Genomic DNA, 20,242 nt, shown 5'->3' on the forward strand with positions numbered 1-20,242 from the left:
TTATCTTTTTTAAACTAATTTTTGATTTATTTCCATTTTAGAAATAAAACAAAAAAACAAATTTGAAATGTTGCGCTTGCGCAACGATGGGTAAAGATGGGTTAAAAAAGCAGACAAATATTCTATTCTTAGGGAAAAGCAGGAGTTGTGTGTTGGGCCCTCTTCTTTATCTCTATTATATTCACGCACGACCTGCCAGTACAACAGCCACATTTGCAGATGATACCGCGTTGCTTGCTGTTGGTAGTAGCGAACACGAGTCCACTATTAATCTACAAAAAGCTGTAAATAAAGTCTGATCTGTAAATAGGGGCAAAGAAATGGCAGATAAAACTGAAGTCTGTACACATTGTTTTCCCATACAACAAGATACAGCACTTACCAATTATTATAGAGGGTGGAAAGTTAGCGTAAACAAGTAAGGAAGGGCTAAGTTCGGGTGTCACCGAACATTTTATACTCTCGCATTATAAAGTGATAATCGAGATTTCACGTCATTTACATATTTTTCAAATACCGTATTTTTGTAAAGTTTTATTCCGCTATCATCATTGGTTCCTAATGTTTATACTCGTATTATACAGAGAAACTTTATTTCAAAGAGCTTTACCTTGGAAGAAGGCGTGGTTGTGAACCGATTTCACCCATATTTCGTACATGTCATCAGGGTGTTAAGAAAATATTATATACCGAATTTCTGAAATCGGTCTAGTAGCTCCTGAGATATGGTTTTTGGTCCATAAGTGGGCGGCGCCACGCCCATTTTCAATTTTTAAAAAAAGCCTCGGTGCAGCTTTTTTCTGCCACTTCTTCCGTAAAATTTAGTGTTTCTGACGTTTTTTGTTAGTCGGTTAACGCACTTTTAGTGATTTTGAACATAACCTTTGTATGGGAGGTGAGCGTGGTTATTATTCGATTTCTTCCATTTTTGAACTGTATATGGAAATACCTAAAGAAAATGACTCTGTAGACTTTGGTTGACATAGCTATAGTAGTTTCCGAAATATGTTATTAGTTAAACCCCCAATCTCTGTTAGTTAACTACTAGTCAAACAGCTGTTGTTGTGAAAGTATAATTGGCATTAGCTCTCATTGATAATTTTTAGAAATGTCTAGCGAATATAACAGTAATCGTCCAAACTTTTTTCTCACTGGGGTATCACAAGCACAAGAGTTGTCGAAGTAGTAACATCACATTGCACTTCTGCGAAATGAATATATTCATTTTCCGAGAAATAGGAATGAGCTGAACGCTGTTAGAGTAAAAAAAACAAAAATTTATAATTTTTCCATTTTCAAATAACAAATATGTATTAGTGTAAACGAGAAATCATATGTTTTACTTATCTATAAGCAAATCCAGAAATATGACAGTGCTACCACATATTGTCGTTAAGAGAAGTATTCATTAAACTTTACACTCTAAATACTAAGTACCGGTTAACATTTTAGTTTACCAATATTTAACAAACAACTGTTCGGGCCTAAGTAAATAATTAGTTAAATTAGGTATTACGTAGCCATACTTAACTGTGTAGCAGGTTCACCCAAACTCTGCGCAACCTTTTCGCCAAGGTGTCTTAAGCCTGCTGTAAACGCGTTTCACAAATCAACCATTCGAAAGCCCATTTTTTTGTTAGCACTTTGGTGGAAACTAAAAAAAAAATTAAAAAGAAAACAATAAAAACGCTTTGTAAAACACAGGTACATAAAGCCACAAACAATAATAATGGTAATAAATTAAACACCAAAATAAAAAGGCATTACCGCAAATAATTTGGATATAATTCTTTACATTAGTCAAGGCTCAACCATCCCATTTGCGAAGGCACAACCTAAAATAATAATGTATGTATATATATATATAAACATTCAATTAAAAAATAAAAATTTTTGAAAATTTCATGCTATTTATTTTTAAATTTATTTTCTTTTTTATTAATTTTAACTTTTTTTTATTTTATATGGTTATATAAATTTTTATGTAATATATGATTAATCGAAAACTAAAATTAGTAAGTACATCCTAAAATAAATATTATTTACAACTTAATCTAACTTAACAATAACGTAACTTTGTATATATGTATCTACCTTACTTTATTAGACTTAATTTTAAATTAATATTTATGTTGCTTATTTTTGGAAAAACTATTTGCAAAGCTATTCTAAATTTGGTATTATATATTTATTTTTATAAAATTCAACAAAAATTATATCAATGCACTTTAGTTTCAAAAGGCGCAAATTTTCCCCTACGATTGTAGTTAGCCATTAACTCGTCTGAAAATAACGAACGAAGGCCACCGTGCACACTACCTTTATGACCCTTTGCCTTTGCCAGTAGCCGCATCTGTATATGAAAAGAAAGAAATATTAATATAATCACAAAAAGTATATTCAATTTGCATTCAATATATTTGTCATTGCATCAATACTGACCTTCGCTTTTAACAGCGTTTCAACAGTCAGTAGTTGTTCTGCCGATGACATGGGAATTTTGGATGAAAGCTCCAAATACTCTTCATCCTCTATATTGCTGGTAATGCGGCCAAGGAACTTCTGAGTTGTAGCCGTCAGTACTTTGCATTCACGCAAATTTTTGCCTTCTGCCTGAACTTCAGTTTTTTCCGGCATCTGAAATAACAAAAACTTTTGAATACAGAAAGTAAAGAAAGGTTTGTAAAAGTAAAAATACATCTTCGGGAAGGATCTTTTCAATAGACGTTAACCGCAAATTAATTTGTTGGACGGCATCCTTAATGATCTTTTAGTTTTCGCGAAAGGACGTAATATCCTTTGACATGTCCAAAAATAAATAAATGTATATAATAATATAAATATTTAATTTCAAAACATTTATAGTGTATACCTTTGTGGTTGCATGACGATGCCTGGACAAGACATTAACCCTCATCGAGACCCTCGGGTCTGGCCAGGCAAATTTTGTTTTTAAATGTTATTTAAATATATTTAGAGTGTAGCAAACGACTTGCGCTTTCAGGTAGCTTCCTAGAATTTTATTGTCTATAGAATTCAGAAAAAAAATTTAAGGATATCGTATCGAAAAGGACGAAAAAAGGATCAGTGCTGCAAACCACGCCGAGAATTGAAACGGTTCGGTTCAGTGGTTCGAACCAGTTTTCAAGAACGTGTACCAGTGCAAAAACCGGTTCCTTAGGTTCCCTGAACCGCGGTTTCGGTTCGGTTCATTTGGTTCAATGAAATATTTGGAAGTATTAATTTTTTATATATAATTTTTTCATTGTTGTCCTTTAGTAGGCAATGAAATTCAATTTTTGCATGAATTATTTGTAATATTTTAATTCTTTTTTTACATTTTTCTTTTGTTGTCTTATAGTAGGTACTTATAATAAGAAAATATATAAATATAATAAAATTCAATGCTTACATCAGATATTTTTAGTATATGTAATTGTTTTTTATGTGTTTAAATTCAATAATAGAATGTCTTCCAATAAATCTTTATCAATACTTGCTCTCAAGTCGGATAATATAAATTTAAGGGTGGAAAACGATCTTTCCACTGATACCTGTGTTGCAGGTGCAGCAAGGACAATATTGGCTATAGCCTTTAATTCAATGAGGTGGGCAGTTTTTAATGATTTTCCCACAATTTTTACACATTAGATGTTGATGTGTGGAAACCGTTTTTAACCAAACTGCTGTTCCTCCATTTGCTTTCCAAACTATTTATAAATCCCTTTATTTTTTTGTCTGGTTTGACAATGCATTACATCGCAGAAATTTAATAACTGCTCGAGCACAGCAATGTCAAATTCATAATCATGAAATACTTTTTTTTTTCGATTGGGGATAGATTGGTCCACATTTTTCATCAAAATTATATTTTCCCTCAATGTGAAAACTTGCTGTATAAATATTTTTTTGAAAAATTCTTTTTCGGAATCATTTTGTAAACGTGATATCTTCTACAAAAATAATTCGTTGCCGCAGCAATGTATCAATTGTTTTCGCAAAGAAAAAATTAATTGCTTCATTACGAAAACCCCACGTTATTTAAATGCTCTTTAATGTCGTTGCGAATACTGCTATTTATCAATATTAAGCACCTCATATGGGTTTCTAATCTTTTTTAGGGCATTTACTAAAAAAATAGAGGACGCTGAAGACTCAAAAATAAATTTGGGAAATAACGGACACCTTAATATACATATATCTAACTCGATTAAAGTTTAGGATTAGGTGATACAGACAACCGTTAGGTGAACGAAACTGTTATAACATGATATAACATGAATATACTTGCAAGTTGGTTTGTTAAACTAAAGCAGACAAAAAGTAGAACTTAGTACAACAGGATGGGTCGAAAAACTCGAATGTGTTTTGTTTCGCTTGGTACTTTGAAAAATTTGTTTATAGACACCTCTAAGAAAATTATAAAACAAAATATGCATTTTTCCAGATTGTGAAAAAATTTAGTTTGACTAATGTATATATATATATATATGTGTATATAATATACATATATCTATCTATCTATCTATCTATCTATCTATCTATATATGTAAATAAAAATGAATTGTTGTTCGTTAGTCTGATTAAAACTCGAGAACGGCTGGGCCGATTGAGCTGACTTTGGTTTTAAAATATTTGTCGTAGTCCAGGGTAGGTCTAAACGGTGAGCAAATAAGGAAAAATTACGAGTAAGATAGAGTAAAACGACTATTCCATTTTCCCATATAAAAGTTGACCAATTACTTGCTGTCAAACATTTGACGGTATTTGTACTCTCAGTTCCACTCGAATTAAGGAACGCATTAAAACAAGACTTTTGAATCGACAACATAATATCAACTTTGCTCATAACATCGTGTATTTAAATTTCAATTTCAAATCTCAAAATATATAAATATAATTAATGTATTGACATGTTTGATGGTGCCAACTTTACAGTGTTACCAACTCTCAAAAATACTTTTATTATAATAACGGGGCATCTCTGCCTGTGCAGACTCCACATTGCTCATTGCTTACTAGATATAGAATACTACATAGTTTGCCATATATCGTAAGCTAGAAGCTGTCTCTTCAGCAGTTTAACAGCGCAGTTTTCATTTACATGAAAATTTCGAAGAGGCAACATATTCCATTTCCACATATGCCGACGGCATTTTAATTTCGGTAATATGAAAATTAGAAGAGCGAGTTAAGACGGTTGTGTTATATTATAAAAATAAAGTACATTTTCAAAATAACATTTAATATTTAGTTTAATATTGTAATTTAATAATAATTTATAGAAATATTATGGAAATTTGGTTGGGAAGTCTTAAACTTAATAAACTTATACAAGCATAAATCAAAATATCATTTCTCATTTTAAATTTATTATTTTAATTGGTATATAAAAGTTATGCCACAATTATTATATAGTAGTCCAAAAATATAAATTTTATTTTTCCCAGAAATACATTTGTAAAAAACGGATCTTTATCCTTTGTTATTATCTTATTTTTTTCAAAAATACATTTGTAAGCAAAAGGAGTTCAAGAGCTCAAAACGTGCCCTACATCAGCTACCTAGCCGACGGCATTTCGCAAATGATAAAATAAATTTTTCAAGAGCTCAAAGCATACGCTACATCATCTCGAACCTACCTACCCTACGGTTTTGCGCAAATGATTATATCATGATAGCAAATGCCCACATACAGATTTGGCAATGACAATAACAGTTAGTATTCTATAAATTCTATCCTGTCGAGATGCCCTGTAATAAGTGTATCCGAACGTTCCATTGTTTTGTCATCTCATGTAAAAAGCACGTGTATCCGAACGTTACATTGTTTTGTCCATAAATTTAGTGACTTTTTGCTGCGCTGCTACTTTAACATCCTTGGTTTTGTCATCTCATGTTAAAAAAAAGAAACATTTAATTGGAGAAATAAGAAAGTAATAAGTGTATCCGAACGTTCCATTGTTTTGTCATCTCATGTAAAAAGCACGTGTATCCGAACGTTACATTGTTTTGTCCATAAATTTAGAGACTTTTCGCTGCGCTCCTACTTTAACATCCTTGGTTTTGTCATCTCATGTTAAAAAAAAGAAACATTTAATTGGAGAAATATTGAAATACTGCTAAAAGTGATTTTCTTCTCGCTGCTTACAATGCCGAGGAAAAGAAAACGACCTGACATAGGTCGTCGAAGTCGTAATAAATGTGCAAGAGCTACTTTACGCTCCAACTGCACTAATGACCAGCGAGATGCTGATAATGATAACAGTCGTACAAGTATGGGAGAATTACGTTCAAGAGTAAATAACTATCGTGGATAGGGAGAATGGAACGAGTTTTGTGCACATCGATCACAACAGCAGCGAGCACGGATAACGAATTTAATCTGATTCACCAGACATAATGCTCTATAAACCTCGAACGAGGAGCATTTTCCTACGATCCGGAATTTGATTATAGTGCCGACAAATCTGTGACGATTGGAGAAATGTCAATCATTTGTCAACATTGAAAAGCATTAAAGTACAGTAGTGAACCTGCAGGATTATGTTGTGCTGGTGGCAATGTACAATTGCCACAATTGGTTCCACCACCTGAACCGTTACACTCATTAGTTAATGGGATGGAAAGTGAGTCTAAACACTTCTTGGCTAACATCCAAAAATATAATAATTGCTTCCAAATGACATCGTTTGGTGCAATGCATATAGTACAAGACGGGTTCATGAATACTTTCAAGGTAGTATACTATTATTGTTTTAGGGAAATTCTAATTTGTATTTGTATCACAATTAATTTACCCAGTTCTTAAATAATTACAGATACAAGGACAAATTCATCACCTACTGGGGGCAATGCTGCCAGTGCCAGAAGCAGATCATAAATTTTTGCAAATTTATTTTATGGACAGTCAAGATGTGGAAGTCGATACACGTTGTGGTCATAATCCAACCGTCAAGCGAATCATTGTCCAACAACTGCAAACATTTCTTCACGAGAATAATGAATTAGTGAAGGTGTTCAAAATGGCACTGGATCGGATGCCATCAGACAGCCATAATATTGTAATAAGAGCCGACAAAACACCTGCTGGAGAGCATGCAAGGAGGTTTAATTCACTGACAATAGATGAAGTGGCTATTGTCGTTGTTGGAGAGAATTTGCAATCAAGAGATATTGTACTTCATCGCCGGAACAGTGAATTGAAACGTGTCTATGAAACGCATAGAGCTTATGATGCTTTACAATACCCATTAATTTTCTGGCAGGAGAAGATGGGTACCATTTTAATATCAAAATGGTTAATCCGACAACAGGGAATTAGATTATACAAAATAAAATATTTTATATGTTCAATATATAAATGTATTTTTTTATCATATGTACTTCCAGGTGCTGATACACACGAAAAGTCAGTGCCATGAATTATTATGCATACAGACTCATGATCCGTGAAGGTGAAGTAAATCACATTTTGATGTGTCAACGGCTCTTTCATCAGTATGCAGTGGACATGTACGTCAAAATTGAGACTGAAAGATTGACATACATCCGTCTTAACCAACAGCAGCTTCGATCTGAAGAGTACATTCATCTTCGCGATGCAATCAATGCTGACGGCAATGTAAATAATGTAGGAAGAATGACAATTTTACCGGCCACTTACATCGGAAGCCCGCGCCACATGCACGAGTACGCTCAAGATGCGATGTCTTATGTTCGAAAGTATGGCCGTCCAGACCTATTTATTACATTCACCTGTAACCCACAATGGATTGAAATAAAAAAAGATCTGCTACACAACCAAACACCACTTGATAGGCATGACATCACAGCCAGAGTTTACAAGCAAAAATTAAAATCTTTAATGAATTTCATTACAAAGCATCGTGTGTATGGCCAAGTACGTTGTTGGATGTACTCTGTTGAGTGGCAAAAGCGTGGTTTCCAACATGCTCATATATTAGTCTGGTTGGTTGACAAAATAAGGCCAGAAGAAATTGATTCCATTATTTCAGCCAAAATTCCTGATGAAACGGTTGACCCAAAATTGCATACGATAGTAACTAAACACATGATACATGGACCTTGCGGAGTCAACAACAGCTCATCCTGTATGATCGACGGCAAGTGCTCCAAACGGTACCCGAGAAACTTGCTTGCTGAAACCATCTCAGGAATCGATGGTTACCCATTGTATCGTCGGCGATCAGTTGAGGACGGTGGACGATCTGTAGATGTCAAGATAAAAGGACAAGATTTTCATGTAGACAATCGTTGGATTGTGCCGTTCTCGCCCATATTGTCCAAAACTTTTGAAGCTCACATCAACGTGGAATTTTGTAACTCTGTGAAATCCATAAAGTAAATATGTAAATATGTTAACAAAGGTAGCGACATGGCCATGTTCGCAGTAACAAACACAAATGATGAAGTGTCTCACTATCAGATGGGTCGCTATGTAAGCAGCAATTCATGAAAGACATCCCACTGTATTGCATTTAGCAGTTCATTTAGAAAATGGACAACGAGTGTATTTCAACCCAAACAATGCTGTGAATAGAGCGACACGTCCACCTGTGACCACATTGACAATTTGTGCAACTGATCAATTCGCTCGCACTTTGCTGTATGCTGATATGCCGCGCTACTACACATGGAACGCATCTTCAAAGTCTTTTCAGCGTCGTAAACAAGGAACACCACTTGAAGGATATGAAAATGTATTTGCCACAGATGCTATAGGCCGTATATATACAGTACATCCTAATAACGATGAATGTTATTATCTTAGATTGTTATTGGTGAATGTTTCTGGTCCGACATCTTTTCAACAATTGCGAACAGTTGATGGACATCTGTGTGCGACTTACCGTGAGACGTGTCAATTACTACGGTTGCTTGAAAACGATTCGCGTTGGGATGATACGCTCAAGGATTCCGTGATATCTTCATCGCCGCATCAAATTCGCACACTGTTTGCGATTATAATATCGACATGTTTCCCCTCGAATCCGAATGATTTGTGGATGGAATATAGGGATGACATGTCTGAGGATGTGTTGCATCGCGTGCGTTGTGAAACTTTGAATCCTACATTGGAAATTACGGCAGAGATTTACAATGACACATTGATCATAATAGGAGATATGTGTTTGTTGATGGCAAATAAAGTATTGTCGTGTTTGGGCCTGACAGCACCCAATCGTGCTATGCAAGATGCATTAAACCATGATTTGCAAAGAGAACTCCAGTACGATACTCAAGCTATGACCGAAGCAGTTCGCACAACTGTTCCGCAATTGAACGAAGAACAAAGGATTGCGTACGATCGTTTAACACAAGCTGTAAACAGTGGGTCTGGGGGAATTTACTTTCTTGATTCTCCTGGGGGTACTGGGAAAACGTTCCTAATTTCATTGCTATTAGCAAAGATCCGATCGCAAAATGAGGTAGCCCTAGCGTTGGCTTCATCTGGAATAGCAGCAACTTTATTAGAAGGCGGACGAACTGCACTTTCAGCCTTAAAATTACCATTAAACATGCATATCAACGAAACGCCAGTTTGCAACATTGCCAAAAATAGCGCTATGGCGAAGACTCTCCAAGTATGCAAATTGATAATTTGGGACGAATGCACAATGGCCCACAAGAGGTCGCTGGAGGCACTAGATAGGACGTTAAACGATTTACGTGATAACCAAAGCATTTTTGGTGGAGCTATGATACTGTTGTCAGGTGATTTTCGTCAGACTCTTCCAGTAATTCCTCGATCGACTGTTGCTGACGAAATAAACGCATGTCTAAAATCATCAAATTTGTGGCGGCACGTAAAGACACTACAATTAACTACTAACATGCGAGTGTTTTTGCAACAAGATCAAACGACTGTGTTTTCGAAGCAGTTGACAGCTAGACCGGATTAATGACTTTTCCCACAGATTTCTGTCACTTCACAGAATCGAAAAAGGAGCTTATTCAGCGTGTTTTTCCGGACATTAAACAACAATATAATAACCACGATTGGCTAAGTGAACGAGCAATGTTGGCAGCAAAAAACAAAGATGTCTATGATCTCAAGTCTACCATTCAGAATTTCCTTCCAGGAGAGTTGTTTACGTACAAATCAGTTGACACGGCCACAAACCAGGATGACGTAGTCAACTATCCTACAGATTTTTTAAATTCATTGGACTTGCCTGGACTACCACCATATAATTTGAAATTAAAAGTAGGGTCAGTTGTCATCATGCTGCGTAATATTAATCAACCTCGACTTTGCAATGGAACGAGATTGGTTGTGAAGAAACTCATGAATAACATCATCGAAGCTAAAATAATCAAAGGAAAATACAAAGGAGAGGATGTCTTAATCCCACGAATACCTATGATTCCAACGGATTTGCCATTTGATTTTAAGAGGTTGCAATTTCCCGTGCGTCTGGCGTTTGCGATGACCATAAATAAATCGCAAGGCCAATCGTTGCAAGTTTGCGGAATAAACTTAGAGTTTCCCTGTTTCGCACATGGACAATTATACGTGGCGTGTTCGCGTGTCGGAAGACCAACATCCTTATTTATTTACGCACCGCAAAAAAAATAAAAATATTGTCTACCAGAAAGCACTATATTAATTAACTGTATATGATCATAACTGTGTTGTATTTAATTTAAGCAAAGATTTGTTTATCATGTCCACAGTCCAGAAACGAGCACATCCAAGAAAATTTAAAATTTTTGTATATGAAGTGTATAAATATAAATAAATGACTTAACATGTATATAATATGTGCATTTGGATCCTTAAGGTCAACGTGTATTAGTAACTCTTTATTTCCATCAACTTGGCTCCATCTACTTGGGAACCACTTGGCTCGCCAGGACATGATAATATGGTGGAAGTACTAGGCGACTCGGACAAATCTGATTCGATCAGAACATTATCAATGTTGAGCTGCTGGCTGTCTTCAATAACATCAATATCTACCAGAACATTCTTGATGTTGGGCTTTTGGCTGTCTTCAATAACTTGAATGTCCTGTATGTCTTCGGCCGATAAATTTAATTCACAGAATGTCTCCTCAGATGATGAAGATGGCATTGTAGAAACGTGTTTTGGTTTAGAAAGCAGCTTTTGCTTTAATATATTTTTTTGTACTTTTGCCCTGTTCACGCGTATTATTCGTTCTACATTCTTACCACACTTGGTACAAAATCTGAAGGTAACAGCGATTATGTTGTAGCATTCGTCGCATCTTAATAATAATTTAATACAATCTGGACAGTTATTATTTTTTTTCTGCCGTTCCATCCACTTTTTACAAAACGGACAATGCATTTTAAGGAGTTGAGGGATATATAGCTTCACTATAACTATATTATAGTTGTTTGAATTCTTTATTTTCTCGATGACAGATGTAGTTCTTCTTCTTTTCCTAACCATGGTCATCGTCAAAAAAAAACGACAGATGTAGTTTGATAGTTATAGTGTAAATATTTGTCAGTATTCACTCAAAAAAAATTGTCTACGGTAAAATGTCACTTGAAATGTTAACGTCTCTTTGCTGCGCATCTATACTATAATTCTTTAATATTCCTAAAAATCTAAAAGCAGCAAAATTCAATAAAATTAAAAAAGTATTGTGTCGTGTGTTTGTGACTAACTAAATATGCTTCCAATAATTAGGCGGTGCGAAGTTCGCCGGGTCAGCTAGCATATAATAAATAAGAAAATTGAATTTATATAGGTAAGTACTTTTTTATTGTTTGCCGAAAAATTTAGCATAACAAGAAAATACTTTGAAGGCGTGAGTGTGTATATTCTTGACTAAAAGACGAGCGATTTCGATAATACTTGTTACGGAGTTAGCTGACATCTTGGATTAACAACGTCGACAGCCTTGTCGGACGCAGAATTTAATTTTTATACTCTCGCAACAAAGTTGCTAAGGAGAGTATTATAGTTTTGTTCACATAACGGTTGTTTGTAAGTCCTAAAACTAAAAGAGTCAGATATAGGGTTATATATACCAAAGTGATCAGGGTGACGAGTAGAGTTGAAATCCGGATGTCTGTCTGACCGTCCGTCTGTCCGTCCGTCCGTGCAAGCTGTAACTTGAGTAAAAATTGAGATATCATGATGAAACTTGGTACACGTATTTCTTGGCTCCATAAGAAGGTTAAGTTCGAAGATGGGCAAAATCGGCTCACTGCCACGCCCACAAAATGGCGAAAACCGAAAACCTATAAAGTGTCATAACTAAGCCATAAATAAAGATATTAAAGTGAAATTTAGCACAAAGGATCACATTAGGGAGGGGCATACTTGGACGTTATTTTTAACTGCACCCAGGCTTTTTTTAAAAATTGGAAATGGGCGTGGCGACGCCCACTTATGGACCACAAACCATCTCAGGAACTACTAATCTATTTAATTTTACAGCAAAAAAAAAATATGTAAATGACGGATAATGAAATCTCGATTATCACCTTATCATGCGAGAGTTTAAAATGTTTGGTGACACCCGAACTTAGCCCTTCCTTACTTGTAACTTTAGTCTTCTATTTATCGACTTTTAAACAAATAAAATAGGTAGTATATTTTATTTTAATAGAATTATGTTTAAAAATAACAGTACTTTGTTACTTGTTTAAGTATATACATACTCCTGTCAAATAATGAATAATTTTTGTATTGGCTGTTATAGTTAAAAGAGCTAAATATTAAAAAATCAAAATCATATTCAACCATTTTTATACTCTCGCAACAATGTTGCTAACGAGAGTATTATAGTTTTGTTCACACAACGGTTGTTTGTAAGTCCTAAAACTAAAAGAGTCAGATATAGGGTTATATATACCAAAGTGATCAGGGCGACGAGTAGAGTCGAAATCCGGATGTCTGTCTGTCCGTCCGTCCGTCTGTCCGTCCGTCCGTGCAAGCTGTAACTTGAGTAAAAATTGAGATATCATGATGAAACTTGGTACACGTATTCCTTGGCTCCATAAGAAGGTTAAGTTCGAAGATGGGCCAAATCGACCCACTGCCACGCCCACAAAATGGCGGAAACCGAAAACCTATAAAGTGTCATAACTAAGCCATAAATAAAGATATTAAAGTGAAATTTGGCACAAAGGATCGCATTAGGGAGGGGCATATTTGGACCCAATTGTTTTGGAAAAGTGGGCGTGGCCCCGCCCCCTACTAAGTTTTTTGTACATATCTCGGAAACTACTATAGCTATGTCACCAAACTCTACAGAGCCGTTTTTTTAAGGCTTTTCCATATACAGTTCAAAAATGGAAGAAATCGGATAATAACCACGCCCACCTCCCATACAAAGGTTATGTTGAAAATCACTAAAAGTGCGTTAACCGACTCATAAAAAACGTCAGAAACACTAAATTTTACGGAAGAAGTGGCAGAAGGAAGCTGCACCCAGGCTTTTTTTAAAAATTGAAAATGGGCGTGGCGCCGCCCACTTATGGACCAAGAACCATATCTCAGGAACTACTAGACCGATTTCAATGAAATTCGGTATATAATGTTTTCTTAACACCCTGATGACATGTACGAAATATGGGTGAAATCGGTTCACAACCACGCCTTCTTCTAATATAAAGCTATTTTGAATTCCATCTGATGCCTTCTCTGTATAATACGAGTATAAACATTAGGAACCAATGATGATAGCGGAATAAAACTTTACAAAAATACGGTATTTGAAAAATATTTAAATGACGAATAATGAAATCTCGATTATCACTTTACCATGCGAGAGTATAAAATGTTCGGTGACACCCGAACTTAGCCCTTCCTTACTTGTTCTTAATTAAATTGTTTATATGTATGTATGTCTAAAATATTATTTGAATACAAGTACATATCTTTCTATTTATAAATCAAACAGTATTGAATATTTTAATACATTTCAAAATTAGAAAAGCATATGTGTCTGAACATTTTAAGAAAAAAAATTAAATTTTAAGGGTGCTTAAATCGGTTGATAATAGCAACCACTTTTATTTACAACGGGATAACGACCCAAAACACACTTCTTATCTTGAACGTGAATGGTTGTTATGGAATTAAAAATAAGTCCATAGGTCACGCAATCACTAGACATTAATCCTATTCAAAATATCTGGAACTTTTTGGAAAACCGTATTCGAAAACATCGAATTTCATCAAAATAAAGCCAAAAAATTTGATCATCGACTTAGTGGGTCAAATTATTCGGAAATAATACTAGAAATCGAGTGGGGAGCATTCGTCGACGTCTAGGGACAATAAATAAACAAAATTCGAAACTGGACTTAAGGCAGCCCAATCCAGCTACACAGTTTACCGAGAGTTAAAGCACGTGGAACAATGCATTTGAACATTAATTTATGCACAAGGTTTATTTTAAATAAAATTTGGTTTGTTTTAAATAAAACTAATAGATTCTAAAACAGGGTCTTTCTAATTTGACGACCATACAACGACTGTCCGCTCGTCGACGTAAGCACCACCGTCCGTTTGTTATTATCATCGTTCTTATTATCATCTGTTCGTCATAAATTGTTGCATAAATTTTTCGTGCTTCGTTTCGATCGATCTCGAATGGTTTAATAGCTTCCGTTTCTATTTCGTATAATCGTGGAAATTCCGAAAGTCTCATGTCACATCCGGTTGACAATTTTAATGATGCTATCTTTATACTTCTCGGAGGAGAGCTAGTTATGTATGTATGTTGAACTTTGCAAATAAATTTGTACCAATAATCTGAATTATCTTTCGAGAACTTTGATAACATGGGTATTCATATCTTATGTATACGCTCCTTTTGGCAATTTCCTCTTGGTACTCCATTACTTCTAGTAATAAGTAAATGCTGGATATGATTTTTCGTGCATTAATCCTCAAAAGCGTGCGAAGTGCTGAACCTTTATATGTAATCATTCTTCTTGGATTGCCAAACGTTGTTTCTTGCTTCATCAGTCGATCGATCACCGCATCAGTATCCTTACCTTATGTGGGATCGAGCCGCACAAGTTTTAAAAATGCATCTACAATTTCCTCTTCTTCTTAATTGGCGTAGACACCGCTTACGCGATTATAGCCGAGTTAACAACAGCGAGCCAGTCGTTTCTTCTTTTCGCTATGTGGCGCCAATTGGATACTCCAAGCGAAGCCAGGTCCTTCTCCACTTGGTCCTTACAACGGAGTGGAGGTCTTCCTCTTCCTCTGCTTCCCCCGACGGGTTCTACATCGAATACTTTCAGAGCTGAAGTGTTTTCGTCCATTCGGACAACATGACCTAGCCAGCGTAGCCGCTGTTTGATTCGCTGAACTATGTCAATGTCGTCGCATATCTCGTAAAGCTTATGGTTTCATCGATATTCGTCGTAGCCAACGCGCAAAGGACCATAAATCTTTCGCAGAACTTTTCTCTCGAAAACTCGCAACGTAGACTCATCAGTTGTTGTCATCGTCCAGGCCTCTGCACCATATAGCAGGACGGGAATTATGATTTTTGAATGGCCTCTTCGTCTGCATAACGCTTTCCTTTCATGAGCAAATGCATTTTTCCGAAAAGGAAGAAGTCGCACGGTGCCATATCAAGTGAATAAGGGGAGTGGTTAATGGTTAAAATATGATTTTTGGTCAAATAATCGGTCACAAGCGTCGATCGATGAGACGGATTCTCAGCAATTTGTGGTCGTCAGTCAATTTGTGCAGAACAAACCGTGCACACACCTTTCGTAAACCCAAATGTTCAGTCAAAATACGATAAATCGATGTTTTGGAGATGTTCAATTCCATTTCCATGAATCTCAATGATGATTTCGGCTGATTTGTGATGAATTCACGCACAGTTTCGTTGGAATTTTCGGTGATCACGGATTTTGATTGGCCCACATGTTGATCGTCATTTATGTCCTCACGACCACTTTGAAAACGTTGAAGCCACTAGTGCACTCTGATACGGGATATACAATAGGGTGGGTCGATTCCGGACTTTTTTCGATTCGGGATTTCTAATAGTGCGGAAAAGTTGCCTTAGTACTTCCTGATTCCAATGCAACTTTTTGTTTTGAGATCGGATTGTATCTTCAACCCCAACTCCGGCCTTAAAATTTCGGAAATTCGCCTAAAATCGTAAAATTGTCTACCTAGCGCCTGAAATACGCATCTCATGGCAAAATGTATAAAACAAAAGTTATTTGTCACGTCATTTGCTACCGAAATGGTATACGTGATCATGGCCGTAGGACTAACCGTTCCCGAGATACGAGCGAAAAGGCGGCGCGCCACAGCGCAAGGTGAAAATTGTTGCAGCTCTCAGCTAACCTGTATTGGTCACCCAGAACCCACCGCGTGGAGGTGGCTGCTGTTCGGGTTCCTCCCAAGCCCAACCCAACCAACCAACCATATGTCAGGCTTGTTTTAGTCTGAATCTGTGTCAAATTTATTGATAAAATCAGATTTTGTACTAAACTTTGACACTTGTTGCCTAGATTTCAGTGTAGAGCGTATAAAACGATCACGAGATTGGGGCCAATAACTTTAGAAGATGCCTCTGTCACCAGTTTGACGGTTCTCTCGACTGCCACGGTGTGAGAGGGGAATTCACTAAATTTCCATACCTCTTCAGTGTCTCCCGACAACCCTTTTATGAGTTCTTCGTTAGAAACTGAACAAAGAACTGGTGGAGCAGTCAAGGTAATAGTATTCCAGTTAATCATATCGTAATAATCATTAGCTTTGAAATTCAGCTTTGACACTTTATTACATCTAACCCTTCCATTTACAGTGTCAGACTCTGCTTCTCTGGCTGCCAGAAGGTCAAGGGCCAACTTTCTGACTTCTATCCGTTCGTCAGTCATCATACTAAGGAGAATGTTTTCTGGAAGAGAAAAGAAAGCATTCTGTTGAATGGATGAATCGACAACCTTGCGCAGTTTAGCAGGTAAGTATCTCGACCATTGAATTGCGGCATAGAGATGGCGCGAGCCATCTTTGATTGAACTGTTGAATCTAATTGAGAACTACAAAGGTGAGTAAACTGTAAATATGTACTTGACCAAAATCTTTATTTCCTTTGTTCGTTTGTCAGTAGAAATGTATAATCTCAGAATTCTATTTGCACAGGTGAGCCAGCGAGATTTGCACATGTTACCTGGATGCATCGACGCTAAATCTGAGGAACATTGACCGGAAATAACAGCTTCTGATATTTTACAGAGATAAGCTTGGTCTCTGCTAAGTTGGGTCGGATTAATAACCTCAGAAGGTAATTGGCAGGATGGAAAACTTTCAAATTTGACAACAGGCAACTTCTCACAATCAGGGAGCAGTTTACCTATGTCGCCAGAGAATGTATTTGGACTCTTTGAGACACCATCAATGTGTTCGAAAAGAGCACGAAATGGAAGTTCGTTGAAATGTAGAAGACAAACAACCCACTGTAATGGCCTACCTATTCTTTCTTCTAGTTTCCGAATGATTCCACCTTTCCAACCTGTGTTCGTGTTGGTGCCATCAGCACCGACAACTTCTAGATGTTCCACATCAACTGAATTGTCTTGTAAATGTTGCCATATAGCTTGCGTCTCATCCTCAGCTGACCCGGAAGGAGAGGTGACGTGGCCAAAGTAATGACAACCAGGTTCCGCTATAAGGGAAATATGCTCCTCTTTGACAGTGTCGCGGTAGTACTTTTCACCTTCGCTGACTTGTGTAAGTGTATTGTCTTTGCGGCCGTCAAAATAAAGCCCATATACAGAGTGAATACTTTCGGTGTTTTGGGGCTTAACTCCGACACTTTTTTTGCCCGACTAATCTTGCATTTGTCAGTTACAAAGCTAGCCTGATCCTCTGTTATCAAACCTGCTTTTTTGGCATCCAGAAAAGCAGATGAAACAATCAAGGCCGCTGCTCTATCACTTACTCCAAATCTTTGGGCAGCTAAAGCAGTGTGTTCTAATACTAGTGTGTTTTGTTTGGTTTTAGAGGATGGAAGAGAAAATTCATCATCGGCATCCATGTGCGACGCACCTAAATTGTTGTCGGCTGTATGAGAGTCTGGCTGATCTGAGTGGTCACGTGTTCTAGCTGATACTTTTCTGGTAAGTGTTGATGTTGAATGACGTTTTGAAAGCTTTTCTTTACGTTCATTTTTCTTTGTAATCTTTTTTGTTTCAGGTAGATCAACACTTCCAATGCGACCAATTCTTCTGGTTCTCTGGTCCAAGATAAATGGTTGTTCATTGATAGGAACTTTCCTTTCCTTTGGACAAGTGCAAGAAGAAACATAAATGCATTTACAAGCAGCGATGTCAAATAATTTTCCGGCAGAAGAGGCAAAGTCGTCTCTTTTAGAGCTCAAACCTATTGGGTTCCTTAAAAACATTTGTTTAAGAGTCAGAAATTTATTATGGTATGTGGTGAACATTTGTACAACTCTGGTGTGTGAAACTATCGGAATAGATGACTTTTTGAAAGTATTTTCAACCTTTTTTGAAACTATTTCTGTAACCTCTTTACTCATAGGTTCATAGTTGTCGCCTCGGAGTCGCCCTATACGAAATCTTTCAAACTGATAACACAAAAAAACATCCTGGTATGTAGGTAACTGGAACTCAGAGAGATTGTACGGATATATGCCAACCACAGGACATTTCTGTCTAAATTTCAATTTAGATACAGACATTTTGAGTTCTGTGTTCTGTTGAAGAGTGAAGGAACTCGATGAAAAAATATTTATGTGAAGACCAGTCCGAACGTGTCGTATGGCGCAGGGAAATGAATGTGAGTGATAGCACTCGGCGAAATCAATCATCAAGAATTGTGGCCGCAAGCCGATTTTCACACTGCCCTGTGGCGCGCCGCCTTTTCGCTCGTATCTCGGGAGCGGTTCGTCCTACGGCCATGATCACGTATACCATTTCGGTAGCAAATGACGTGACAAATAACTTTTTTTTTATACATTTTGCCATGAGATGCGTATTTCAGGCGCTAGGTAGACAATTTCACGATTTAAGGCGAATTTCCGAAATTTCAAGGCCGGAGTTGGGGTTGAAGATGCAATCCGATCTCAAAACAAAAAGTTGCATTGAAATCAGGAAGTACTAAGGCCACTTCTCCGCACTATTAGAAATCCCGAATCGAAAAAAGTCCGGAATCGACCCACCCTATTATACAATCACCGCCATAAACTGGTTTCATCAATTGAAACGTTTCGGTAAAAGTTTTACCAATTTTGTAACAAAATTTAATCTTGATCAATGAAATGTCATAAAATTCTCACTGAATAATTGATGAAGATAACAGATTCTAACGCACTTGTCGACATATAGATGGCGCCACCAGTAGGCGCTAGATCCAAAAAGTCCTGTTTGCTTTCGAATGCACTTTGTTTGCAATCCTTAGTTTTCTTCACTGAAAAATGTCCCTGACGTACTGCAACCTCAAATATCACTCTTTCCATCTGTGTTGGCACCACAATCAGTTGTAAAGCTGAGTATTTGTAGAGAATGACATAATGGATGTATAAATCTTCGTAGCTGTTTTCTTCCAAAATCTTTCTTACTGCTTTCGTCTACATATTTCTCATTTGTGCCTCTCTAATATCTGAATTTGGCTTGAATGTAGCGACAGAATACAGCGGATGAATTACATATTACGAGAGGGTACATACTGAAATTTATATTTGCCGCTATGAGTTACGAATGATGTGTATTTGCGATAACTGTCATTTACCGGTACCGGTACGGTAAGTCGTGAATATGTTGGCTCCTCTAAGCCATTCGATAACGTCGTCAATTAAGGTCATGCGGAAATTATCACGTACGATTTTCAAATTTAGTTTACGATAATCGCAACAAAGTCGTTTTCTGCCATTTTTCTTCGACACAACTTGAACGTATTATACCTTCGCCTAACCACTGTTTATCTTGCTTATCTATGACATGTTGCTCTTCACTCTTCTGATGGATGATAAATTGGAACTTCGTCGGTAAGAATAATTTTCATATTCACCGCTGAACTATCGTCTTTCTATGGTATATATTGTTCGATCCTTAGCTTCACCGCCTATGCTGGTTTTTTATTCATAAGAGTTAAATCAAAGCCTTGTTCGTTTATATCAACGTTAAAACGTGAATATGAAAAAATATTGGTTACCAAGTCATCATCTGCTGCGTTATTTTTAGCTGTCATAGTATCATTAACCGGCATAGTAAACTTTTGTTTAAA

The 20,242-nt window shown here is 36.6% G+C and overlaps 2 protein-coding genes across 25 annotated transcripts in view; both read right to left on the reverse strand.

The window, feature by feature from the left end:
* The window catches only part of LOC126764476 (FERM domain-containing protein 8), a 459,702-nt gene that overhangs the window by 188,059 nt on the left and 251,401 nt on the right, over positions 1–20,242 (reverse strand). The gene's annotated exons all lie outside the window — the stretch shown is intronic.
* On the reverse strand, positions 2,006–2,775 carry LOC126764506 (uncharacterized). The gene is made up of 2 exons (XM_050482213.1): positions 2,443–2,775; positions 2,006–2,353 (listed from the first exon to the last, which is right to left on the reverse strand). Exons 1-2 carry the CDS (start codon positions 2,698–2,700, stop codon positions 2,219–2,221), a joined length of 393 nt encoding a protein of 130 aa, XP_050338170.1. The 5' UTR covers positions 2,701–2,775; the 3' UTR covers positions 2,006–2,218.

Source organism: Bactrocera neohumeralis, unplaced genomic scaffold, assembly GCF_024586455.1.
Source record: "Bactrocera neohumeralis isolate Rockhampton unplaced genomic scaffold, APGP_CSIRO_Bneo_wtdbg2-racon-allhic-juicebox.fasta_v2 cluster09, whole genome shotgun sequence".
Taxonomy (NCBI): domain Eukaryota; kingdom Metazoa; phylum Arthropoda; class Insecta; order Diptera; family Tephritidae; genus Bactrocera; species Bactrocera neohumeralis.

What these genes read in the sequence shown, in the direction of transcription:
- LOC126764506 (XM_050482213.1), bottom strand. Translation starts at nt 2,700, where the DNA reads ATGTATTTTTACTTTTACAAACCTTTCTTTACTTTCTGTATTCAAAAG. An exon ending in AAACGCTGTTAAAAGCGAAG is followed by an intron (nt 2,354 to 2,442) that starts GTCAGTATTGAT and finishes TTTCATATACAG; the next exon opens with ATGCGGCTACTGGCAAAGGC.